The sequence below is a fragment of the Ursus arctos genome, unplaced genomic scaffold (assembly GCF_023065955.2).
Source record: "Ursus arctos isolate Adak ecotype North America unplaced genomic scaffold, UrsArc2.0 scaffold_1, whole genome shotgun sequence".
NCBI classification, from domain to species: domain Eukaryota; kingdom Metazoa; phylum Chordata; class Mammalia; order Carnivora; family Ursidae; genus Ursus; species Ursus arctos.
In genome coordinates this window covers 12051534-12077475 of record NW_026622763.1, presented here as the reverse complement: position 1 = coordinate 12077475, position 25942 = coordinate 12051534, and the positions used below count along the sequence as shown (strand labels likewise).

Genomic DNA, 25942 nt, shown 5'->3' with positions numbered 1-25942 from the left:
GCTTCTCCCTCTGCCCCTCCCCCTGCTTATGCTCTCTCTCTCTCTTTCTGCCAAATAAATAAATAAAATCTTTTAAAGAAAAGAAATAAAGGAGTAGGATTTACAGAGGAAAATGAAGGAAATTCTCAGCATGAAGGGTAAGGGAATTGAGCAAGTCTAGAGAACAACCAGCCCAAATAGAGCAGGAAGTCAGAAGGCTCTAGAAAGAACATTGGTGACTCTATCGGGTTGAAAAGCATCCTCCCTAAATTCATATCTATCTAGAACCTTCGAGTGTGACCTTATTTGGAAATAAGGTCTTTGCAGGTGGAATTAGTTAAGAAGAGGTCATACTTATAAGGATGCCAGTCATATGGGGGCCCTAATCCCATAAGACTGGCACCCTTATGAGAAGGCCATGAAAGACACAGAGTGAAAGGATACACAGAGGGAGAAAGGCCACGTCAAGACGGAGGGGGAAATCACAAGGATGCCATCACAAGCCAAAATCCGCCAAGGACTGCCAGCAACGACCAGAAGCTGGAAGAGAGGCATGGAGCATTTCAGAAGGAATCAACCCTGCCAGAGCTTTGATTTTGAACTTCTGGCCACTAGAACTATGAGAGAATAAATTTCTATTGTTTTAAGCCCCCGAGTATGTGGCAATTTGTTTACGGCAGCCCGGCAGCCCGTAGGAAAGGAATAGAGCAGGAAGAAACCAAACAAATGGGAACTGATAGATTTCCTGTTGGCATGGGAGGATTTGGGAAACACATCAGATGGTTTTCCAGTTCTGTGGGAGAACGGGGGTGTGGGGGGGAATTAAGGACAGCAACATAAAACAAAGAAGTCGATTAAAAGTGACTCCATAAAAAACAAAAGGTTAACTACTGGAAGTAAAATCATTGCACACCACTCAGGCCAGCAGTAAACATTTACATAGATATAATGATACATACACTGAATAGGACTTTTTTAAAAAAGATTTTATTTATTCATTTGACAGAGAGAGTATGTGCCCAAGCAGGGGAAGTGGCGGCAGAGGGAGAGGGAGAAGCAGGCTCACCCCTTGAGCCGGGAGCCCAATGCGGGGCTTGATCCCAGGCCCCGAAGATCATAACCTGAGCCAAAGGAAGATGCTTAACCGACTGAGCCACCCAGGGGCCCCCCTACTTAATTCTTTAAACCGAGGATGTGCATGACTTTCATAAAAATAAGATACATATTTTAAATTCCCTGCCTCAGTTTTGGGTGCTTTGGGCAAAGAACTTGGGTTCTGAAGGGCCCCCTGTTCATTGTCGTCTATCTTTAACAGAGTTGGCGGAAAGTGGGAAAACCAATAATGGCTGGAGTTACGGTTTCATAGTGTGGTCCCCAGACTATCAGTGTCAGAGTCACTTGGGGCCTTGTTAGACATGAAGAGTCTCTGGCTGCACCCAAGGCCAACTGGCTCCGAGGCGCAGGGCGTGGGGTCCAGCCAGCTGGGCTTGACACACCCTCCTTGTGACTCGGACGCAGGCTCCAACTGGAGAACCACCAGCTTCGTGAGTGGGAGCTTAGTTCCTTCCCGCAAAAGCCAGAGGTGTCACCCTTTTCTGCGTACAGACTGACAGCCCAGCCACCTTGAAGAAGTACAAGTGTTGGGTAAGCACTGAAAACCTTAGAAGTGTCCACTCCTTCTGAGTCAGTGATCCCAAGTCTAGGATTCCGTATTACACACGCAAATAAGCTTTTGTCCATCAAAGTATTTATCACTGTGTTATTTATAAGAGTGGAAAATTAGAAACAACCTAAATGTTCATATAATAGATATTTGGTTAAATACGTCCACAGACTAGTTAAAAATGTTTATGGCAGAAGTGGAAGATTACAGAGCACACCTGTGTATTAACAGAAAGAAACAAGATTCAGAATTCTACATATAGAATGACCACAACAGGGGCGCCTGGGTGGCTCAGTTAAGCGTCTGCCTTTGGCTTGGGTCGTGATCCCAGGGTCCCGGGGTCGAGTCCCCAAATCCCCGCATCGGACTCCCTGCTCAGCGGGGAGCCTCCCACTCCCCCTGCTTATGTGTGCTCGCTCTCTCTCTAACAAATAAATAAATACAATCTTAAAAAAAAAAAATGACCACAACAATGTGGAGAAAAACTGAGTAGGATAAATAGTCTGGAAGGAACCCCCCAAAAATGTTCATTAGATGAGACCAGCGTAATTTTTTTTCTACCTTTTTTTTTTTTCAGTCTTATAGTAAGCATGCAACCTATCTCTGGGGAAACAAGTTGCCAAATTGAGGAGGGGCCCCTGCTTTTGCAAGAGAAAGGCTTCTCCCAGACGGAAAAATTTACGCCTTCCTGAGTTCCTTCATGGAGTCCTTGGGGCTGTGCAGGTGGAGAGACCAGGAGGGGAGAAACCACTGTTTTCTGCGCTGTTCCACCCCCAGGGCCTGGCATATAGCAGATGCTCAATAAATATTTGAGAAAGAAAGGAAGGCTCTCATGATCTCACTTAAACGCTTCCTAACAATCCGAGGGGCTCCTGAGTCGGTTAAGCATCTGCCTTCGGCTCAGGTGATGATCCCAGGGTCCTGGGATCGGCCTAGTGTTGGGCTCCCTGCTCAGCAGGAAGCCCGCTTCTCCCTCTGCTCCTCCCTGCCAGCTTGTGCTCTCTCTTCTCTCAAATGAATAAATAAAATCTTTAAAATTAAATTAAAATAAAATAAGCCCTCCAAAAAATCCTTGACGGAGAGTCGCAATGCAATTTTGTCTCCCCACTAGACAACGACCCCTTTGAATGATGGAACTGTTTTTGTTTCTGTAATCTCTAGAAGCCCCACTGAGCACAAAGAAATGCTCGAAGAAAGTTGAATAAATTGTGATCCTGATATTAGAGATAATGAAACTGCCTATATTCATATGACAAGATCCTGGCAGATCTGGGAGTGGTTAGTGAACAAGGTTCCAAACTGGGTCCTTTTTTGGAGGTCAACTGAATAAGGCAGGTCCCTGGTCCCCCAGTACTCTGGGACTACTGTCCCCTGCAGAAATCCTAAGATCTGCAGAGCCCCACAGCTCCCGCGGGCCAAGGGTCATGTGCTAATCAGGCTGCCAAAGTCTATAGGAGGGCTCGGTCAGCTCCGGCAGCTCAGGTGACTTCCCTGATGTGAGAAGATAGGGCCCTTGCGCGGAAGGATTTAGACAAGCAGAAAAGACAGGGCTTTCCTGGCAGGGGCATTTCTTAATTAAAGGCACTAAGAAGAAAGCAAATGAAATTAATGGCTGGTACACATGACTATCCCTGTAGGCATATGAGTCACTCAGAGGAACCTGGCTATCTTTCTAGAACCCAGTGGGTAACTTACGTATGTTTATCAAATGAACAATGGATGGATGGATGGATGGATGGATGGATGGATGGATGGATGGGTGTTTGTTAATGGCAGAATAAGAGTTAAGGGGCCTTCGGAAACAGACAAGTCTTGGTTTGAATGCTGGGTCTGCCCTTGTCTACAGTGTGAGACGAGCATATCACATCCTGTCTTTGAGCAGGTTTCTTTGAAGGGCCTCTGGAGGCTGTGGAGGCAATTAAATAATGCAGGTAGAGTGCTGTGCTCATAGTAAGGGCTCAAGAAATGGAGTTATCATCTCCACTGATCAGAATGGAAAGGGGGAAGAGATGGAATAGGGCTTGCAGCTGGCTATCTTACTACCATTTCCCCTCCTTTCTACAAATGAACCCTGAAATTCCTTTGGGAAGCTGTGTGGTCTGAGTAGCTTAAGCCAATCAGTGTATTCCATTCACACAGGCCTCTGTGATTGGTTCAAGATGTGTCTGAGACAAGCTGGTCTGATCAGAGTGAACCTCAGAGTATTTGTTGGGAATGCTGGGACGTGACTTTTTCTCTCATTAGATACAACAAGGAAGCTGGTAGCCCAGAATCTGCTGGCAGTTACACTGGGAGCACCAGTCTAATGAGAAAGCTGATGTTACAGAAGGCGAAGTAGAAAGGCACAAAGAAACGGTGTTGAGCTGCTGGATCCAGCCTCACCTGAAGCTGGTGATCCCTGGACTTTTCAGATATATGAGCCAATTGCTTTCTTTTATGTTTAAAGCTGATCAAGCCAGATTTTCTCATACCTACAGTCAAAAGTACCCTAACTGATTTAGAAAGGAAGCGAGAATGAAAATCTATGAATGGAATGTCTAAGGAAGTTGAAGTATCTTGCCTAAGATTTGACAGGTTAACTAACTTAACTGAGTGTGGGGCTGGAGCTAGAAACCAAATCCTCTGGCTCAGTGCCTTTTCCCACATACCCCAGCCGTTACACCCACGGAGAAACATACCCCATCCGAGGGCAACAAATCCCTGGAGGCACTTCCTTTCGGAGAAGAAGGAGATGACGAGGAGCGTGTGAAGGTAGAGGCCTTCCACCAGCAGCCAGGCGTAGTTGGCCATGATGCAGTACTGGAAGAAAGCCATGACCAGCTTACAGCCCACCTGGACAGAGAGAGGCAGGTGAGCCCCAGGCTGGGCGACAGCGGGCTTCCCTCCCGCGGCCTCCCCGGAAGGATGTGACAGGACGTGGTAGGGGTCAGGTCACAGAGCGAGTCTCTGGGGGCTCCTGGCCATTCCCTGTGGCCGTCCACCCTCAGAACCCAGGCCTGCAGAGTTCTCTAGAGGGTGGAAGTCCACCTGCTAGCAGGCTCAGCCAAGAAGGCTGATGGGCCATCAGAGAAGCGGGCAGTGCATGCAAACCCTGGAACCGACTGCCAGCTACAAAGCGGTGTCGGGTAGGGCCCAGCGCCCGAGTTCCTCCTTTGCGCATGAGCGCACAGGCCAGGAGAAGGAAAGGGATTTCTGAGCAAAGGATTAACAAAATCCTTTCCAAGCTATTTCCCCGGAAACAGATGAAGAAGGGACATACCAATTATGTTAGGAGGCAACATTGATTATAGTGAAAATGGCCCCTGACTGGCACACTGTGTCTGTTCTGGAGGCCTCTAACTACCAGATGCAGATACCAGTGCTGGCCTCGCCTGACGTGGTGACTTGGTAGAGGCATGTTTCTTGCAGGGATCACCCGAGGCTGTGCCTGGAGACTTGTGGGGCACAGGCTTCCATGCCAGCAAGGCAACCATTCCCATGTGACAAGGGTCGCCTTTCCTTTCACCGTGTCCCCTGGGGAGAGGACAGCTTCTGGGATGGCCTGAGGGCTGCTACATGGGTACGTGGAGGTCACTCCCACAGAGGAGGAGGGCCCGGTGCTGCCCTGCTGGCCAGCTGTGGTTCCTGCCCTACGGCTGCCCATAGACTTGGATTCTGGGCAGGGCCCGTGACTGGCTCGGGAGTCTGATGTTTAGTGGAACCCAAGAAGGTTCCCTGCGGGACGCTGCTGGACAGTGAGGTGGGGGGCCTGAATTTAAGCCTTCTGACTCTCACTCTGGTGCTCTCACTTCATCTTGCCAGTATCCCGAAGGGAGATTCAGTTTGAGTCAGAACACACACACACACACACACACACACACACACACACACAACTATAAACAATAAACTTAACAGAGCTGTAAGGAATTATAGATATGAGTGAGTGGTGGGAAGTGACAGGGAGGTTGACCGAACCAAACTCAATCTCCAATCCCTTTCTCCCTTGTTTGCCTCTGCTACGGACACTGTGATGGTAAAAACTCCATCTCCCAGCTTCCTTTGCAGTTCGGTGTGGTCACATGACACAGTTCTAGACAATGAGATATAGATAGGTGTCTTGGGGCAGCCATTCTTTCCTACCCTAAAAAGGCAAAGTTGCCCAAAGACAAAAACTGTTTAACCCTGACTCTCTTTCTTGACTGGAACATGGATGTGAGGCCTGGGGCTGCAGCAGCCATGTTGTAAACAAGCGGTGCAAAGCATGGCATCAAGCACGCTGGAGCAGAAAGAGGGAAAATGATTGTGTCCACCAGGGCATCATGGAGCCACTGTGCCACCTCTGGATTGCCCATCTGTGGACTGCTTATGTGGGAAACAACCCCCATTTGTTTAAGCCACTGATGTACGGTTTTCTGGTATATGCAGCAAAAGGGATTCCCAACTGATACACAGAACAATAAAGCAAAGAATTAAGAGTCATCTGAGCATTCAGAAGGAGGAAGGGGGTTAGATTTAACAAAACAATTGTTTTACTACAGACCTGTGTTCGCAGACACACGGGCATATGCTCTCACTTTTCTTTCTACACCCAACCTCAACCCTCTTTAGGCCTGGCCATCTGTCCACAGCTGGGACTTGGCAGGTGGAGGGAAAAGACGAGCGTCGCTATGTATCTAACTGACAGAGTGGCTAAGCCACTCCTGGACGCTGGGAGTTGAAGGGAGGCGCCCAGGGGCTTCCTGACAAGCTGCTCTCATACATGACCCAGACTGTGCACGTGGAGACATGGGACTCTCCCCAGACTCCCTGGCCCAGCCCCAGCACTGGCCCCTCTCCTCTAGGCATCAAGTGCAGCCTCAGCTGGGACTTGGGGGAAGAGCGAGGGGGCCACCACCATCTCCCGAGTTGGGCTGGGGAAGGTGGGCAGGCCTGGCCACACTCTGGGGCACGCAGGCATGTTACCCTGTGGGCATCACAGTGAGCGACGTCGTCCGAGGAGAAGAGCACAGCGTCCTTGATGAAGTTGGACAGGGCACGCAGGATGAAGGACACAAAAAGGTGCATGTGGATGTAGTTGCGAGTGCAGTGGAGCCTCCTGGAGGGAGAGAATGCGGGGCCATGGGGGGCTAGACGACCGGGACCTCGGGCAAGCCTCAGAGACCGAATCTCCTCATTTGCGGGAGGGGTCAGAAGTCTGTTACTCATTGCCTGTCATCTGGTGCTAGAAACAGGCTTTCTTACAGGGCATTCAAGCTCCGGGAGGGCGTGACTCCATCCTCCCACCCTGCCGAAAGGCCTGACCAATCAGAGCACTCCACCCTTGGCTGCCGTGACACGCTCAGGTTGAGCATGTGACCCAAGCCCCGCCTATGAGATCCCCCCCACCCCCCACCCCAGGACTTTGATTGCAATTAATGGAGAAGAGGCTCTCTTTGTCCTGGTGTGGCCGAGCAGGTGGAATGTACCCCTGCGGCTGCTGCCGGTTGTCTCTGCCACCCCTGCACAGAGCCTGCCTGAGGATGAGGCCGATGCAGACTGAAGAAAGAGAGAGAGACAGACCTAGTTCTGCTGACACCTTCGAGCACCTAGATCCAGACATTCCTAAAGCCAGGTACCCCTGACCTTGTCAATTATGGGGATCGGGTCGCCTTTGTTTACTTAAACTGTTTTAAAGTGGATTTCTGTTTCTTGCAAGCAAGAGTCTGGCTAACACCCTTGTAAAACGGGGGTAACGATACTTATCTTAGAGCATTGTGTGAAAATTACAAATAGCGCATGTGCGACGGCTGCGGTAAGTTCCTAGTTACGCTCAGTGACTGTGGCATGAATAAAAGTATGAACAAGGTCACAGGAACATCAGTGTTTGGGCCACAGGGAAGGGGTAGATCAAGAGGTCACCGAGTGGCCCACCCAGACCTTCCTTTCTCTGGCCCAAGTAATTTAAAGAGACCTAACTTCTGTGCCTGCGGAAGGCTGGGGAGACAGAGAGCTGGCAATGTGTTCTCACCGGAAAGCACAGAGGACGCTGAGGGCCACCAGGAGCATCACCAGGGAGGAGCTGTAGCCCACGGTGTACATGACCTTCAGCTTCAGCAGGTACTCGTGCTGCAGAGACAGGCGTGTCTCAGCCCCTCCCACCGGCTGGCTGGGCTTTTTTCTGCCTCGAGCGGACCTGCTCGGGCAGCTCGATCTTTCGATACCGAGTGCTGTGCTCCACGCACCTCCGTTCCTAGACTCGGAACACCTTGGCTTTGGAAAAGATCTCGGGGATCATCTTACGCCAACTCAAACTACGACCCCATGCGTAGCGCCCCTTACCATCACCCTGAATTCGAGCCTTTGCTTGAGTACCCCCAAGGGATACAGGCTCACCGCCTTTTGAGGAAGTCATCTGGTAGACAACGGAGCAAAAGACTAGATAATTTTTTCTCATGTGAAGCTAAAATCTATTACATTTTTTAAATGATTTTTTATTATATTATGCTAGTCACCAAACAGTACATCCCCGGTTTCTGATATAAAGTTCGATGATTCATTAGTTGCATATAACACCCAGTGCACCATGCAATACGTGCCCTCCTTACTACCCATCACCGGTCTATCCCATTCCCCCACCCCCCTCCCCTCTGAGGCCCTCAGTTTGTTTCTCAGAGTCCATAGTCTCTTATGTTTTATTCCTCCTTCTGATTACCCCCCTTTCTTTATCCCTTTCTTCCCCTACCGATCATCCTAGTTCTTATGTTCCATAGATGAGAGAAATCATAAAATCTACTACTTTTAAATTACACCTATTGGACTTTCTTCTGGAGCCACTTGAAATAAATAGAATTTGTCCATATCTAAGGCCTATTGTTATTTTTTTAAATAAACCTTTCATTTTGGAATAGTTTTGGACTTCTAGAAGAGCTGCAAATATCGTACAGAGAGATCTGTCATTTCCTAATACAGCTATTCTACCTGCTTGTCTCTCAAATATAGCCTCAGCATTATATTTTTCCTGCCTTCAATCTCTTTCCACAGTTCTTCACCCTTCTGCTCAAGTTACATGCTCTGGTTTGTCAACGTCCTTCCTAAATAAGGCACCCAGAACCACTAGCTGGAAAGCTCCAGTGTATTCTCTGACCCGGGAGGAGTAGAGTCAGCATCGCCTGCCCTGCTCTCTACTCTGCACTCACATTAATGCAACCAACAGCCACTTCACAGTGCTGCCTCGTCTTTGATTCAGAAAGATCTCAGTGGGATGGAAGAAGGTGACATACAAACATAAATGTAAAACTTGCATCTTCTAGGTTCAAAAAATCAAATTGTGCGACAGCCTTAAAAAGAGTCAAATCAAAGAAATCAAAGAATTAAACCAATAATGCTATACCATCTGTTCCTAACCAAATGAACAAATATTTAAAGGCAATAATATTCTATGCAGCTGAGGGTAGAGTGGGAGCAAAAATTGCTTCGATCTCTCCTGAAAGTAGCATGTATCAAGAACCTTTGAAATATGCATTCCTTTTGACCTCCCTTCTACCTCTAGGAATTAATTCTAAGAAAAAAGCACATACGTACACACACACGAATAAAGAAGCGCAAAAGGAAAAGCATATTTATACATCAAGATGTTTATCACAGATGATTTGTGATGGAAAACACTCAAATGCCCAACAATAGAACGATCAACTAAATTACTTTAAATCGTTAGTTTCATGTTTGCCACCATTAAAATGCTGCTTACCAGGAGTTTTAAAAGATGTCAGCAGGTGCTAAGAATGTAATGTTAAGCGAAAAAGCAAAATACAAATTTTACATGTACAGTATGATTCCTGCTGTCTGTATTAGGTTGAATTACATGAAATTGTCCTTTTTTGTAGGTCAAATGATTGAATACCGGCCATTTCATGTGATTCAATCTCATACATGCATAGACCTCATGACTGCAAAAAGATGTGTTAGAGGTTAATAATGGTTAACTTTGGGTGATAAGTTTGTGGACAAAGTTGTTATTTTCATTTGTATTTTTTCTACACTTTTCATTTCTCTCCAGTGGGTAAGTACTATTTTACAACCAGAAGAAAAAGGTAATTAATTAAAAAAAAAAAAAAACAGGCACAAGAATAGTATTTGGGGAAAACTTGCTGACAGCTGTTCATATGAAAATGACCTTGAGGTTCAAATGGCCCCAGCTCCGTGGTGTTAAGAAGTGTACTGCAGGGAAAGAATGCAGGCTTCAGAGCCGAGAGACAAGGTTTCCAAACCCAGGACTGTTACTCACCAGCTGTGTGACCTTGGGCAAATTACTTAACTTCTCTGAGCCTCAGATTCCTCATCTGCAAAATGGGGATAATATCTACCTTGCAGGCTTGTCGGAAGAACAGATAAAGTATCAGGTCGTGTATCTAGACAATGCCTGGCGCTTATGAGACACTCAGAGGATGTTAATTTTTTCCCACCTCCACCCCCCACCCCCACGCCCCATCATCCTCCCTTCAACACAAATCATGGGTCCAAGATCGCGGTATAAAGTATGAGGTATAAAGGAGCTGCTAAAAAAAAAAATTAGGCCTATTCTCAGTTACAATAATGGAGTGCTGTGGGACAGTAGGCAACATCGGAACATTCGGAGTGTTTCGTCCAGTTCTGGGCATGCTATTTTAAGAGGCACATTAATACACCGGAATGTTTCCGCAGAAGGGAAGAGTGCATGAAAAAACTGGGCACATTACACCCCGAGGAAACAAACAAGCAAACCTAGGGAAGAAAAGTATTAGAACAATTGACAGGTAGAGGCATAAGACCCAGCGTGTGAGCTCTGGGGGGAGGAAGCTACCAGAAAGAAATGTGACTCAGAGTGACCACAAATTTTCTGAGAGCAAGAGGCGGCCTTTGATAGGATGGCTGCCATGTGACATTGAGCTTCCCCACTGGTGTGACTGCGATCCCAGAAGCCAGGAGCCGCCTCTCAGGAATGAAGGAGAGAGCCGAAAGGACAGTAGGTTGCCTTAGATTCATGGTGCCTAGACTTTGGGACATTGAAGAGCAGTCAACTGTCAGGAAATTAGAGCCCCAGACCTGAGGGCGTGAGCCTCACTCCTAGGACCACCTGGTGTTGCAGCTGACAGTTCAGAAGCAGATTTGGGATAGTCGGTGACAGCATGGGGAGGCACGGGGTGACAAGTATGGGGCGTTCGGGCTGAATCTCTGCACTGTCCCGCGGCTGGTTTGATTGTCTGCCAGGGAACCCTCAGGACGCCAGCCAGCTGCACTTGTCCCTGCATTACGTGTGTAAGTTCTGATCCAGAAACAGCCCTGCTCCCAAGAGGCCTGATGTGCCCTCAATGCACCTGCTCTCCCCATCTGCAATGGGCGTCACCCCCCCCCCCCAGGGAGCTCGGGGTCCCGTAGCCTCACTGCTGTCTGTCCTGGGTCAAGCTGCCTGTCTCTCTGCTGTGTGTCCTGACTGGGCCACCTTCCTTCTGCATCCTCTAGATGAGGGGTCAGCAGACTTTTTCTGTAAAGGGACAGGTAATAAATGTGTTAGACTTTGAGTGCCATTTGGGCTCTTGCCATTACTTAGCTCTGCTCTTGTAGCACAAATGGCCGTAGCCATGTCTCAATAAAACTTTATTTGCAAAAGCAGGTGGTGGGCTGGATTTGGCTCAAGGGCCATAGTGTGCCAACCTCTGCTCGAGGTAAGCAAACCCCATTTTATTTACCCAAGCAGCAGCCTGGTCCTTTCTGCTAATCTGAGTCCACTGTGGGCTTTTGTTGGTGAAGAGAGCAGCATGTATCAAGTAAGGACATTGAAAAAAGACAGCCAACAAGTGCTCGTTTCCATCATCAGTTGATTAGAAGAGAAAAGACATTTCAACAATCAGAGACAGGAGGATTCAAATCTCAAAGTAGAAGACGAAGCTTGTGGACCAGCATCTAGGCAACAGTAAATCACACAGCCTGCAAACCTTTCTGATCTTAGGGATTGTAATTTTTTAAATTTTTTATGTGAGCTGACACCAAAGTAGGTCTCCTTCCCACTATTTTTGGCTAATTCATATTCCGAGTTAAGTCCACACTTTGCATTTACCTTTGTTAAATTTCAGCTCCTTGTTTTGGGATTTTACAGTTTCAACCTTGGACGAATATCATGGTTAAGGTCCTGGGCTCTGTCCTTCCCCGGCTGATGTGTCTAAGCCAACAGTGTCTCTGATGTGGTTTCAATAGACGTAACTCAGAAAACCAAAAGCTCCTTGGGATCCTCAATAATTCTTAAGAGTATAAAAGGTCCCAAGGCCAAAAGGTTTGAGAACCACTGGCCAAGGCAAATCCTGTACCCCATCCCTCTGCCAGGGATGGTTTGGGGGAGGGGGGAGGCTCAAGTCACTTTGGGCCAGTGAGTTGCGAGGACAAGCTTGCTGGGGTTTGGGTGAAGAAGGTTTCTTGCTTTTGGGAAGAAGCCATAGGAAGTCAGACAAGCAGGCACGGGGGAGTCTGTGGCTGTCATCACTAATGGAAGTCATCTTACATCGAGAGAGGTGGCAGCCTCGAGAAGAAGCCCACAGGATAGCAGGAGGAGAAATGGAAAGAACCCGGTCCTTTCGCAGTTTGTTAGTGCTGCTTTATGAAAGAGTTCTGAAGCCTGTTCTCTGCACCCCCAGTTACATGAGCCACGTCTGTTTATTAGGCAAGTTGGAAATTTCTGTTCCTTGCAGCCCAGAGTACCCTTTCGAACAGCTGTGCTGCCATCCACCATAAGAACGTTCTCTCTTCATTTTATGGACTTTGCCATGTGATCACATGAACTTCCTGTCCTCATATAAGTCAGTGACAGAAATGGTCACCTGCAGGGGTCAGAGCCCATCCACTCCTCCAAAACCATCTGTACCCACTGATCAATCCTTGCTGGGTCTCGTTATTAAAGTACCCTGCTCTGGGGCGCCTGGATGGCTCAGCCATTAAGTGTCTGCCATTGGCTCAGGTCATGATCCCAGGGTTCTGGGATCGAGCCCCACATTGGGCTCCCTGCTCCACGGGGGGCCTGCCTCTCCCTCTCCCACTCCCCCTGCTTGTGTTCCCTTTCTCACTGGCTGTCTCTCTCTGTTCAAAAAATAAATAAAATCTTCAAAAATAAATAAAATAAAATAATAAAATAAAATAAAATAAAATAAAATAAAATAAAAGTACCCTGCTCTGGCCAGACCTGAAGACCTCATGTGTGTCCCCAGCTGGGTGACAAGCCCCAGGAGGGAAGAAACTTGAGTCTCCACCTTGGTCCCCCTTCTCAGCACTTCCCCAGATTACTTCGTTTGGTTCTCTTGGCAAGTCTGTGAGGTCAGAACCATGACCAGCCCCATTTGCCTGATGGAGAAACTGAGGCACAGAGAAATTAAGTCCTCCCACCCCCACCAAGGTCACAGTCAGGGTTCAGACTCACCAGCCCGGCTCCAGGCATCTAGCCACCACGGTGCTTCTCTTTCGCTTTCATGACTAAGTCACCCCCAGTCTCGTGGCGACAGAGGGCAGCTCTCACTGTGCCTGGGGTCCTTAGAACACCCCCTCCGGGCTGACAACCAGGGCAGTGAGGCAGGCCCCCCGAACCCTGGATGATGAGTCAGGTGGGGTGGGTGACAGGAGCAGCTCCCGGTCCCCTGATCTTGACCTGGGGCTGGCTCTACTCCATCTTCTCACCCAGCAGACCCCCAGCCCAGAAAGAGGGGCAGACAGGCTTACCCGCTTCTCATTGGATGAGTCGTTCACGTTAACTCCACAGGCCAGGTCAGCCCTGGGGAAGGTTTCCGACCAGCCGTCCTGTGTGCAGTTTCGAAACATGGAACCTGTGGGGGCCAAGCATCCTGCAGGTGAGCAGTGGGGACCGGGGACAGATGGCCTGGGGTCCCGAACCCTCAGCCACACCTTAGGGGCCGCCTGCCACTTCCCTGTCGCTCGCTCCAGCTCCCTTCCTCTGAACCACACAGTCAGCTCCCAATTGGCCCAGCCAATCCCTGAAGAATACGTTAATGGTCAGTAAAAACGGGCGGGAAAGGGACACCTGCGTGGCTCAGTTGGTTAAGCGTCTGCCTTCAGCTCAGGTCATGGCCTCAGTGTGCTGGGATCGAGCCCTGCATCAGGCTCTCCACTCAGCGGGGAGCCTACTTCTCCCTCTCCCTCTGTGATCTCTCTCACTTTCGCTGTCTCTTAAGTAAATAAATAAAAATCTTAGGAAAAAAAAAAAAAGAAGTGGCCGGGAAGGGAACGTAGGGAGATAGCCCTAGAAAGGCCAAAGATGAAGACCTGTGTGCACAGGTGAGAGAGAGACAGACCCGAGGACCCCGAGGCCTCGGTCTATGAAGCAGGCCGGCTCTGAACTAATACCCCGCTCAGCCTCCAAGCACTACTTTCCTTCCTCTCGGGGTCCCACAGCCTTGCCCAACCCCACGTCCCTCTGTGCCAGACACAGGCCTCCACAGACGGGGCCGGCGCTGCACACATCACAGAACCCTATGGTCCGAGCAGCTCTCCTCCACTGGACCCACGCCCCTGCAGAGCTTCCGGTCACTGCTCCCCAGCCCAGCTGGCTGTCCCCAGGCCCAGCCCCACTCCAGGGGTCCCACCCCGTGGCACTATGGCCTCACCCCGGGTCTGTCCATTGCCACCCCACCCCACCCCCCACCTTTCCTTCCTGGGCTCCAATCTCAGCATCAAGGTCCCTGGCACTCCAGGGGGGACTTCCCCTGCCCATCCTCCACCCCCCACTGGCTGAGGGGCCACTTCTGGCTTTTTGTGGGTTTTCCCAAAACAGGGGCTGCTCCCTGACCCCCTGGGTGTTCACAGGAGATAAATATAAACCTTCGCCCTGGTAGGACACCAGTACTCTTTCAAGGGATTACAGTGTCTCATATGATGCCAAATGTCGTGCTCAAGGACAGCAGTCCCGAGCGATTTTGATTGTACACCCCCAACAAAAAACCACTGATCTCACTCTCGAAGGATCGTGTATCTGCTCCATTACAAAATCCTGTGCTCTACTATGGTAACACCTGGGGATTACTATGTCCAGACACTGCTCTAAGCCTGCGACAAGTAGCAACTCCTCTAACCCTAACAAGACTATGAACTAGGCAGTTACTTTTAGAGGAAAATACATTATAACATGTAAATACTGCATCCATTTTACAGTTGGGGAAACTGAGGCACACTGCAGTTAAATAATCTGCTTAAGATCACAGCACAGGAAATGGAAGAAATGGGATTTGAACCCCGGGGTCTCGGACCCTCGCTCTCAGCCACACACTACGTACTGATCCCCTTTCTTTCTCCTGCTTATCCCGATCCCAGGTCCCGCTGCCATTTAATGGCTGGGCTCCCCAAGAACCTGGCATGGTTGGCGAGATTCACTATGGTTCCCATAGTGAAATGTCCTCAGGCTCTCGGTGCCACTGCCGCACCAAGGAAGTTCTGTTTCAAATCTCACTTGAGTCCCTGAAAACCACCACCAGGGCAGCCGGCAGCACTGTGGTCTGGTTTCCAGGGGGCCGCCCCTTCCGGAGCGGAAGGAGTTCGCAGCCCTCTGGCCACACACCCCCGCGTTTGTGTGCATTCGCCTCCAGCACAAGGGCAAGGTCAAGTCCCACGCCCCTCGCACAGAGGTGGCTGGCTTCCCCGCCTCCCCTAGCAGCGAAGAGCTCCCCAGGGCTCCGTGCCTACCCAGAGCCCTAGCACCTCTGTTTGCTGGCTGGTGGGCTAGAAAAGCAACTGAGTGGAGATCAAGAGCCCGCTGTAAACGCTTCTGTAAAGGAACAGGGAAGTTTGCCCACAAGGAGCTTTTACAGCAGGAACCCGAAGACTGGGGAAGGGGAGCTGCCGCCAAGAAGGAAATCTTAGGAAGCCCCCAGGAGGAGTCCGCAGCCTGCCTGGCCCAGCGGCATCCTTTACTCCAGGCAGCAGAGGAGGGCCAAGGGCTGGCCCCAGGATCTGACTGCGGCGGGTGTGGCGGGGGCTCAGGGGACAGCCCTGGAGTTAGGAGCTCTGACACCCCCTCTGCTCTAATTTGTACCCTCTCCAGCGGCCGTAGCCACCCCGGCTGGGCCTCGCATGCTCCTCTCGTACAGGCCTCGGGTCTGGACCACTGGTGCACAGCGTTCAGGGTCAAACGGGTTCCGCTGAACTCGAGCGAGAACTGTGGCTGGCATTTCTAGAACCAGCCACTAGGCTAATTTCCAGATTTTGATCCAATCCTCATAGCACTCCGTGAGGGAGATCCTGCTAGCTGATTTTCCAGATAAGAAAACCAAGGCCCACGATTGGGCAACAGGGCCCAGCCAGGATGCCACCCTTCTCTGTGCCTCCCTCCCGCCTGGCCCTCTCCCTGTGGTCCAGGGGCAGCTTCTAGCCCCAGGAGATCTCCGCCTTCCGGATCGAGATATGCCCGGCCCCTGAAGGCTCCTGAGACCTGGAGCACAGGTTTCCAAGTAGCCGGATCTGAGTGGGAAACCCAGCCCTGCCTCTTGGTCATCTGGGTGTGAGCTTACGTACATCACTTCTCTGTGCCCAGTGACAAGAACCACCCATGCCGCAGGACCGAGCAGGGAACACGACAGCACCAGGAAGTGCCCAGCCTGGTGCCCGGCCCAGCGAGCACCACAGGGTGAGTCCCTCCTCCTCTCAGCCTTTCCAAAACTGACCAGCGGTGGTGGGGCTCGGAGGCATGGCATTCAGGAGGGGGTGCAAGATTTCTACAGTTAAGTCAAGGGAGCTAGGGTGTCAGATGGGAAAGCAGGGTGGTCCCATTTCGACTTGGTTGGATGGGAAGTTGAATCAAGAGAACACAAACTCCCTGGAGCCCGGAACCAGTTATCAGCCAGGGTGTCCCTAGAGGCTGGGCTGGGCTGCCCATTTAGGGGCCTTTCCTCACTGACCCGGTGGGATTCCCCGGACAGATGCGGCATGTGGTCCAGGCCAGGCGCCCGGTGTGCTAACAAGGTGGTGCCCTGTGCTGACCGGGCCCTTGGCAGAACCGCAGAGGGGACAAGGGCTGGCTCTCTCTGGAGTCCCGTCAACACCCCCACTTCCCCTGCGGTTAATTCCTAACAGGACAGGGGTCCTTCCTTACCCAGGTTCAGGTCCATGTATGCCTCGAGGGCCTCTGAAGGTACAGTCAGTACTTTTGTGCATAAAAAAGTGCAGTTTGGGGAAGAGCCAGTCCAAAGCTTTTCTCCAGTTCTCAAAAGGCTCCAGGACCCTCATCAGGTTAGGACCCTCTGCTGTGTTAAGGCTCCAATCCCAAAATAGAAGGGCAAGGCCAAGGCCTGACCCTGCCTGGGAAGTGTGTTTTCTAACAAGGAACTCTGGAAGACCAGTGCCCCATTAAGAATCAAAGGAATGCGTCCTGGAGGGAACATTCTAGACCTTGGCACACACAGAAAAATAGCTGGGGGCAGATTCCAGCCTGCAGTTTCTCCGGTCACATGCATTACCATCCTGTGTGGGCCCGTGTAGTGGGTGCCCTGGGAAATAATTTATTATTATTGTTTTCTTCTCTCAGAAGGAAGGGTCAGTGCAAAACACCAGACTGTCCTTGCCGGGCACTCCTCCCTGGGTTGGGCTGGAATCCTGTGAGATATCACTGAGGGGAGCCCTCCTTCCTGAGAGGAGACCAGGGGGCTGGGATCTTTGGGGAAGCAAAAGGTGGTAGGAAGATGGTTCTTGGTGGCTAACTGAGGCTGGACTGGTCCTGACCCGTGCTCCTGGACTGGCTGGTGCCCGGGCCTGGGGCTGGGTATGAACAGAGTGGCCCTTGGGCGGGGAGGGGGGTGACACTGCCCCGCAACAAGCCGGGAGCACTAGCCAGCAGGGTCCCCCAGTGGACTGGTAGACGGGTGGCTCCTGCAGCCTCACAGCGACACCATGCGGCAGAAAGAAGAAACTGCAGCAGAGGTAGGCGTACCACCCCAGCCTACTCGCCCACAGCGTGTAGACCTGGAACTGCACTCCTGGGTGAACTCCGGGGATTCTTGAGCAATTAAAGGGTTGCGGATCCTCAAAAAGGAGGCAGTAGGCTACTAGTTAATGAGGCATGAAGGCGTTCTAGCAATTGATTGGAATGGATTTGGCCAGGAGCATGGCTCTGCCTGGCCCCTCTGCAGAAAGGTAGGAGGAGATGGGGGAGGCCAAGGCCCTGCACTCTGGGCTGCGGAGGGAAGGCTGGGAAAGGAGGGGAGCTTCAAGTCCCTCCAACAGAAGAGCTTGGTCAACAAGGGAGGAGCACTGGACCGGGAGTCCAGGATCTGGTCCTGGCCTTGCACCTGACCAGCCTGTTGCTGCAGGTCAACCACGTGTGGATTAATTTCATGTGTCGGGAGCTCTGTGGACCCCAGACATAGACATAGAAGGGTCACGCTGGGAGAAAAAGACTGTTGGTAAGTTTGCTGGCACATGTGTGCAGGCGTGTGTTGGGGGGCGGGAGGCAAGAAGGGAGAAGAGAGGGAAAGAAAGGACAAATGGAGATTTTTAAAATTCATTTCCAAGCACAGCCTCATAGACGGGTCCTGTTTATTCCCCCCTTTTTCCAGATGAGAAAATCAAGGCTGAGAATGAGTTACTTGGGCTCTCAGGCCTCAGAGACGGACACCTGGCTGGACCACACTCTCCCACATCCCTTGCAGGTCAGTGTCGCCACATGACTAAGTTCTGGCAGAGGCAACGTGGGCGAAGCGGGATCATATTCAGGCCTGGTGGTAATCAGGAGCACCCGGTTTGGAGTTCAGGCGGGCAGGCTCTGCACGTACGAAGGCTTTGAGATTTGGGACATCTGTCTGTTTCGGCAGTGGGCATTATCCAAGCAGTAAGTGGAGGAGGGGGACTCAAACCCGTCTCCCCGGTCCCCTGCAGTTCCTGTATGCTGGGCATCAAGGAGGCTGAGCGGGACAGTGTGCTCCCCAGATCTGGGTGTGTGTGTGTGTGTGTGTGTGTGTGTGTGTGTGCACATGCATACTAGAAAATTATGGAGTGAGGAATTTACACTCCTCTCCCACACTGCATGGTCTTGGCTTCCTCATTGGTCATCCTTTCCTTACCTGGCTTTGGGTTGCTGGTGGGTTTTAGTGTAAAGTCATCATTTCTGGTTTGTTCTTGTGAAGGGCCTCATTGGCCAGCGTTTTCTGCCCCACATAGACAAGGGGAGAGGGCAGCAGGGCCAGGTCAGGTCATTTAGACTTTAAATGACCTCATGGAGGACAGGGGCCAAAGACCATGAAACTACCTTGCCTCCACCCAGCATCACCCCCCCCCCCCACCATAAGGCTGTAGTCTCACCTTGACCCTGGCATCGAGCACAGGGCACTGGTTTTGAAGTCGGAGAAATCTGGGTTTGAATCTTAGTTTCTCCATCTTCTAGCTGTGCACCTTAGGCAAAGTGCTAAACCCCTCTTAACTCCCTGTTATTTTTGCTCTTTCTAGGATCAAGTGGAGGAGACGAGGTCTGTGATTGGCAGGAGAGTTGTGATGGTTAAAATGAGTCTGTGTTCTTATAAAATGCCTGGCAGGTGGGGTTTTAGCCCATGTTAGTCCCTGAACATCCCATCTGAGACAGTCTCCCCACCTCCCTGCCTCATATTAAGAAAATCCTTGTAAACTGCAGTTTTCCTCAGGCAAGAGATCACCCAGGACGCAAGGGGCTTTGAGGGAGGGCATAGTTTATCAGCAGACCCTGGCAAAATGGACACACAGAAAGTAAGTGTTCTGGAAAGCTAGGTTGTGCCACCGTGGGACCCAGACCCAGGGGCTGGAGCAAGGGGTCTGGTTGCTAAGGGGGCAGAAACATGGAAGGAAGTGGGGGGGCCCACATGGGAATGTGGGACAGAGAGAAGCAAGCCCAGTCTCCTTTGTCACTTCTTAGTACATTGCCTCCTGGCCCTCTTCCTTGGGAACCTGCGAATCAAGCCCGCCCCACACCCCCAAACAAGGGCTCCAGTCCCCAACAAGGACCACCTCCCACCGTGCCGTTCACCACCTGTCCCCAGAGGTTCTTCGGCCCCCAGGCCAAGGCCCCACCCAGAGGGCCACCCACTGCCTCGCAGCCAAGACCCACGGGCTGAGTGGTTACCGTTTCTACCGGTGAGCATCTGCAGGAACTGGGGGCACCCCACTTCCACAGTCAGTCCCAGCGCAGAGGAGGGCCAGCAGCTCATGTTGTCCCAGAGCCCCTCGCAACCTGCCAAGACGAGCAGCAGCATTAGACAGGGAGCAAACGCGGGCCAAGGGCCCCCTCACACCGCCTGTCGCCACTCCCAACACTCCGGCCTGCTAGGAGTTCCCATTAGGCATTGACTCTTCGAGATCAGGAACCCGTGGTGTCTAATGTGCCCTTTTATCTTTGGGGCCTCCGACTCTGCCGTCTACACAGTAAGCGCTCGTGTTGAAGGCCTGAAGGAAGGAGAGGACACACTTATCTCGTATAAGCCTCACCAGGGTGGGTCTGGATTTCTCTAGAGCAGAAGACGGAGCACCTCTTGGCCTCAGCTCGCCTTAGACCCCACGGCAGGGGGCCTCCAGCCTGGCTACACGGTGTATCCATCTAGGGAGCTTTATTATTGTTTTTTAAAAGATTTTATGTATTTATTTGTCAGAGAGAGCACCAGCAGGGAGAGCAGCAGGTGGAGGGAGAAGCAGTCTTCCCGCTGCGCCAGGAGCTGGATGCGGGACAAGACCTGAGCTGAAGGCAGCCGTTTCCCCGACTGAGCCGCCCAGGTGTCCCCATCTGGGGAGCTTTAAAAACATACAGAACTGGGCCCTCCACCCAGCGATCCTGATTTAATTGGTGTCAGGAGGGGCCCAGGTGTGCTACTGTGTTAAAACAGGCTCCTGGGCCGTTCCCAGCGTGGATCCGTTGGCAACGGGCTTTGGTCTGAGCGCTGACTTCTGAATTCCATGTTAAGGTCCTGGCCTTCCAGTCCTCTGCCTGTCAGCTCTGGTTTGGTGCTACCGGGAGTCCGTCACCCTGTGCTTTCACACATATGAGCTCATCGAACCCATGGCAGTGCTCCAAGGCACCTGGCCCTGTCCTTGTTTTATGGATGAAGTAATAACGCAGAGAAGAGAAGCGGGTTCCTGGAGTCGCACAGCCGGTAAATGCAGGGGCTGGAAAGTGGCTGTCCAGCCACACTGCTTGGTGCCACCTGCCAGGCTCCACCCACCTGCCCTGTCTCCTTGGGCACCAACCCCAGTTTCCAAGAGCCTTCCGCATAGAGCTGGAGAGGGGCCAGGAGGTGGCAGGGAGGCAGGGTGTGGCGCTGGCCCAGGAGGGAAAGAGGAAGGATGCAGAGAGCTGGGCCGAAGGCAGGTGGGTCTCTCCTCTTGCAGGGGGTTCAGGATGGGGGAAGAGAGGAAGCGGGAAGTCGGAATGCCCGGCTGGGGGCTTTGGAGGCAGAGCTGCCCCGGAGTGACAGACAGACTGTGGCCTGGGGCAAAGTTGCCCGTAGGAATGAGACAGAGCTTAGACACAGAGGCAAGGCTTGGATGGAGCTTGCACAGGACAGTGGAAGCATCCTGGGACTCAAGACCAAGGTCTGTGTCACTCGAGGAATGTGGGCAATGAGCAAGCCCTTAGATGTCCCTGAACCTTCACCCTGACTCTCACAGTGAGCCCTGAAAGAGGAGGGGCTGGAGCTGTCCGTCTGAGCTCCCCCCCAGAGAACCCAGGCAGAGTTCTGCCACGGTCCAGGCACCTGGTCACCCACTTTCCAGCCTGGATGCTGCTCGCCAGACCTGAGCAGGGTCTGCCAGAGCTTGCAAGCTCCCGGTGACTCTGGTCTCCGCAGATGCCCCTGGGACGGCGACACCGTGCTGGGAAGGCCTGAAACAGATGACCCATTGTGTCTGTCTACTTGAGCCATTCCAGCGGCTGGAGCCTGGCGGATGAGGCTGACCCATGTCCTTCCGCCTTCTGCAGAAGTCTCTGTATGACAGCAGGGTGCCTCATTTACAAGGAGCCACATGTCTTGTGTTAGAAGCAGCTGGGGCACTTCCCAGCTGTGGAAGAATTCAGGGGCCTCTTTCCTCACTTTGGGAGAAATGACCTCAGGGCCGGGCCAGGTCAGCCAGGGCATGGGCCCAGGGCTCCTGCCCGTGAGGCTGGACAGCCGCCATCCAGCTGGCTAGACAGATGGGGAGGGTGTCAGGGCATCTGGCAGGCTTCCTGACCTGGGTCGTGTCAGGCTGGGCCCACGGGGACACTGCCCTGGGGCTGGCAGAAGGTGGCGGCGGAGGGGCTGGAGGTAAGAGCGGAGCAGGCTTCCCTCAAGGAGAGTGAGGTTCCCTGACAGCTGGTTCACAGGGCCACGCTCCCACCCGCCGTGGCATCGGGAACAGACCTAGTGCTCCCAGTGCGAGGGGACCATCCCCAGCAGCATGCTCGTCTAGCTGGGACGTGGCTGAAAGCTTTTAATTTTAATAGTGACACACTTTTCAAAAAAGAGAATTTAATATGTAGGAAGCAGTTATAGAATGAGCATATCACATCTGTGAGTTTATAGCTATTAGTGTTTAGGGGAAGCTAAGCTAAAAACTCAAAGTCAGCTGAAGAAAAGGGAGCCCTCAGGGCGTCCGGGGGCTCAGTCCGTGAAGAGTCCGACTCCTGATTGCGGCTCAGGTCATGATCTCAGGGTCCAGAGATCAAGCCCCGCGTCGGGTTCCACACTCAGAACGGAGTCCGCCTGAGATTCTCTCTCCCTCTGCGCCCCCCTCCCCCTCCCCGCCGCTCATATTCTCTGTCTCTCTCTGAAAAAATTAAATAAATCTTAAAAAAAAGGGTGGGGGAGAACCCTCGTAAACTGTTGGTGGGAATGCAAACTGGGGCAGCTGCCATGGAACACAGTACGGACGCTCCTCAAAAAATAAAAATAGAACTACGATGTGATCCAGCAATCCCACTTTTGGGTATATACCAAAAGGAAAGGAAACCGGGACCTCAAAGAGATCCCGGCACTCGCTTATCCACTGCAACATCGTTCACAATAGCCAAGGTGTGGAAACAGCCTACGTGTCCATTGAACAATGAACCGATAAGGAGGGTTACAATGCAATACTACTCAGCCTTAACAAAGAAAGAAATCCCGCCCCTTGTGACAACATGGATAAACCTGGAGGACACTAAGCTAAATGGGCTAAGCCAGACACAGAAAGACAAATGCTACGTGATCTCATTCCCATGTGGGATGTGAAAGACTCGAACTCATCAGACAGTAGAACAGTCACCGGGGGCTGGGGTCGAGGGGGGGGGACAGGGAGAGGCTGGCCAAAGGGCACAAAGCTGGGTTATGAAGGAGGAATAAGTCTAAGATCTAATGTGCAGCAGGATGAAGAAAAAAGTCAATTGATTTAAAGAGAAAACATTCAGGCGATCAGCACAGGTGGGGCGCGGGGCTGGAGGGACTGTCTCCAGGGCAGCCGGTGGTTCCGCGTGGCTCCTGGCTGCTTGCAGGGACCCTCTTTGCACTGTTCAGGGTGAGCGGAGGGCCTCAGAACCCACTTCCCACCAGGCTCCCGCGCTGAGTACAGGGAAGGCCTGCGCCAGTGGGGCAGGGATGGGAGAGGGGTGCGTCCTGGCCCCTCCTTCTGGGGCTCTGGAGTGAAAGGGACAAAGCTCCGATCTCGGGTTGCTGTGGGTTCCTGGTAGGTTTAGCTCCTGAGCCCCAGAGCTCGCTGCCTGAGTTGGGGGTGAAGGGGTATCCAATGAGATAAGGGATGGAGGAGTTTTGTAAATGGGGCTCCTGGTAACTGAGCCAGTAGGGAGGCTCACCGCCTCCAGAAAAGCAGGGCCGAAATGCATACAGAGCAGCCGCTGCGTGGGCAAGCAGAGCACAGGGCAGCGTGAGGGGCAGCTCTCCACCATCCCTGATGGGCACCGTCGCCACTGACTGCCTGGTGGGAGGGTGGGGATGGAAGCCTGGGGATGTTTAAGTGCGGCGACAAGAGAAGACAATGTTGGACCACAAATGCCATCTGGGGGTGCCTGCCGAGTGCCCATGGCTGCAGAGGAAAGCACGGCATCCTGAGTATTGGACCCAAATCTGGCTTGTGCGTGCTCTTTACCACATGGGCCTCGGTGTCCTTATCTACAAAATGGGCATAGTAACATCCCCCAGGATTTTGATGAGGATTACATAAATGATTTGTGTGTGCAGGAGAATATTTTCTGATCTGTTAATCTCCATTCTTCTCCCCTCTCCCTGCCTTTTTTTGTGTCTTTCCTCCTCAGCCTACTGGTTCATGTTCTCAGAGGTGGGAAGAAAAACTTAGAATCTTCCTGGCTTGGGTTTCCAGAGGCTGTGTGGGGGGCAGGGGGCGGGGGGCGGGGACAGGGACAAGAATTCTGGTGTCAACAAAATGCTTGGGAGAAAACAGAAAAGAAGCAAGACTTCCCTCAGACTGGAGAGACAAGGAAGTAAAGTAATGAGCAGGACGTACAAGGTTCCAGAAAGAGGCATGAGCCATCCCTGGACACTGGGGTAACCAGGGGAGATAATGGCTGCAGGGACCTGTCTAGAGGAGCAGGACCACAGACAGCCTCACAGAGCCCATGCCTCCCCGCGAAGCTCAGAAGCTCATGGGCTCCCCCAGCTACCACAGTGCCATGTGAGTCTCTGACGGCCTGGGCAAGTGGTGGGGAAGGTCCAGAAAATACCAAGACTTAGGTTCCTCCACCCCAGGAGAGAGGAGTCAGAGCGAAAGGTACAGAAAACTGAGAAAGTTCTGTTTTTGCCTACTGGGATTGATGGGCAAAGATCGGTCTCCTTTACACTCGTGAAGCCCCTGGCACTGGGCCAGGCCCCGAGCAAAGGCTCAGTGACATCTGCTCCTCTGTCCTGCAGTCCTGCTGTCCTGCGCCACCCCCTATCCCCATAGAGACATGGCCCCAGAGGCAGGTCTGGCGATGGAGCGGGGGCTGGAATACAGGTGAAGGCGATCGGAGAGGGCAGGACAGGGCCTGGGGCATCTCTGCATCCCCACCCAGCCTGGGGCCTGGCACACAGCCAGCCCTCTGCCAACTGTGTCTGCCCTGCGTCCACCCACGGAGAAGCATCCATCTTCCAGTCCTTGATTTATTTATAAATGAGCTCAGATGGCCTGACGATAACCTGGGAGTATTTCCGGAGCCACGTGTCAAGCTGCAGGCCCAAGCCAGGCCTCCAGGGCCGGACGGGGTTGGGCAGTGGGTCCTCCCCCCAAGCCCCTTGCAGACCCCCCACTGCTCACTGTGCCGGCTAGCAGAGGTCTCCAGGGAACCAAGTCCCCCTCGCCTTGCCCTTCTGGTCCTCCCCTAGCTTCCGCTTCTGTCAGTGTTGACCCTCTCCTCCTAGCTAGCTAGAGCTCCCACATCCGTCTCCCAGCTGCCTCCTGCCCCCGCATGCCGCCATTCACCTGTCTCCTCCCCGAGACCCCTCAGGAGTTCAGGGGCTCCCGCAGCTGTCTGCTCCCTGGTTTCATCCTGTCTCCCTTTGCCTTTCTCAGCTACCATCCCTCGGCCCCATCCCTCGGCCATCCAAGGGGCAAGCTGGTGAGGTTTCCTGGGCTTTGCTAATGAGCTGATCTACGGCATTTAGGTCAAGAAAGGCATTCCCCTCCTGGTGACGGCTGGACCACACACAGAAGTGGTCAGGATGGGGTCAAGGGAACTGAAGTCCCAGGCGGCAAAGACATTTCAAAGCACAGCACGGGGGGGGGGCAGCTAAACAGTCTGGGGGGCGGGGTTCTCTTTAAACCACAAAGCACAAGCCGTTCCACGGGATAAACTGTGTTGGGAGTAGTGAGCTCCCCACCACTAGAAGTATTCAAGTGGAGAGGGGCACGGAATTAGCAGGCTGGGAAATACTTCACACGTTGCATGGAGGCTGTGGAAGTTAGGAGGAAGGACCCTTCGAGCCTGACCCTGAAGGCTGCTTTTCCTGAGTGTGCTGAGCCCTTCCCCTCCCAGGCCCTGGGCAAACTGTACCCTTCACCCACAGAATCCCCCTCACCCACCCCAATGGCTCTTCCTCACCTGGCCTAAAGCTCCTCATTTCATGCCATCTCTCACTTTAATTAAAGATTAATTGGCATCAACAGTCTGTCTTTTGTTTTCTGATTTCTTTTTTTTTTTTCAGGTTTTATTTGTCAGAGAGAGAGACAGAGAGAGCACAAGCAGGGGGTGTGGCAGGCAGAGGGAAAAGCAGACTCCCCATTGAGCAGGGAGCCTCAGGTGGGGCTCGATTCCAGGCCCCTGGGATCATGACCTGAGCCAAAGGCAGACGCATAGCCGACTGACTGAGTCACCCAGGAGTCCCCCCCTTTTTTTTTTAATTT

The 25942-nt window shown here is 52.2% G+C and overlaps 1 protein-coding gene across 1 annotated transcript in view; it reads right to left on the bottom strand.

The window, feature by feature from the left end:
- The window catches only part of SCTR (secretin receptor), a 70145-nt gene that overhangs the window by 15641 nt on the left and 28562 nt on the right, over positions 1–25942 (bottom strand). The window contains exons 3-7 of the mRNA XM_026510139.4: positions 19707–19814; positions 13337–13440; positions 7629–7726; positions 6584–6716; positions 4321–4474 (exon numbers count right to left, since the gene is read on the bottom strand). Of these exons, the coding sequence (XP_026365924.3) occupies positions 4321–4474; positions 6584–6716; positions 7629–7726; positions 13337–13440; positions 19707–19814 (597 nt within the window). The remainder of the gene's footprint in view (positions 1–4320; positions 4475–6583; positions 6717–7628; positions 7727–13336; positions 13441–19706; positions 19815–25942) is intronic.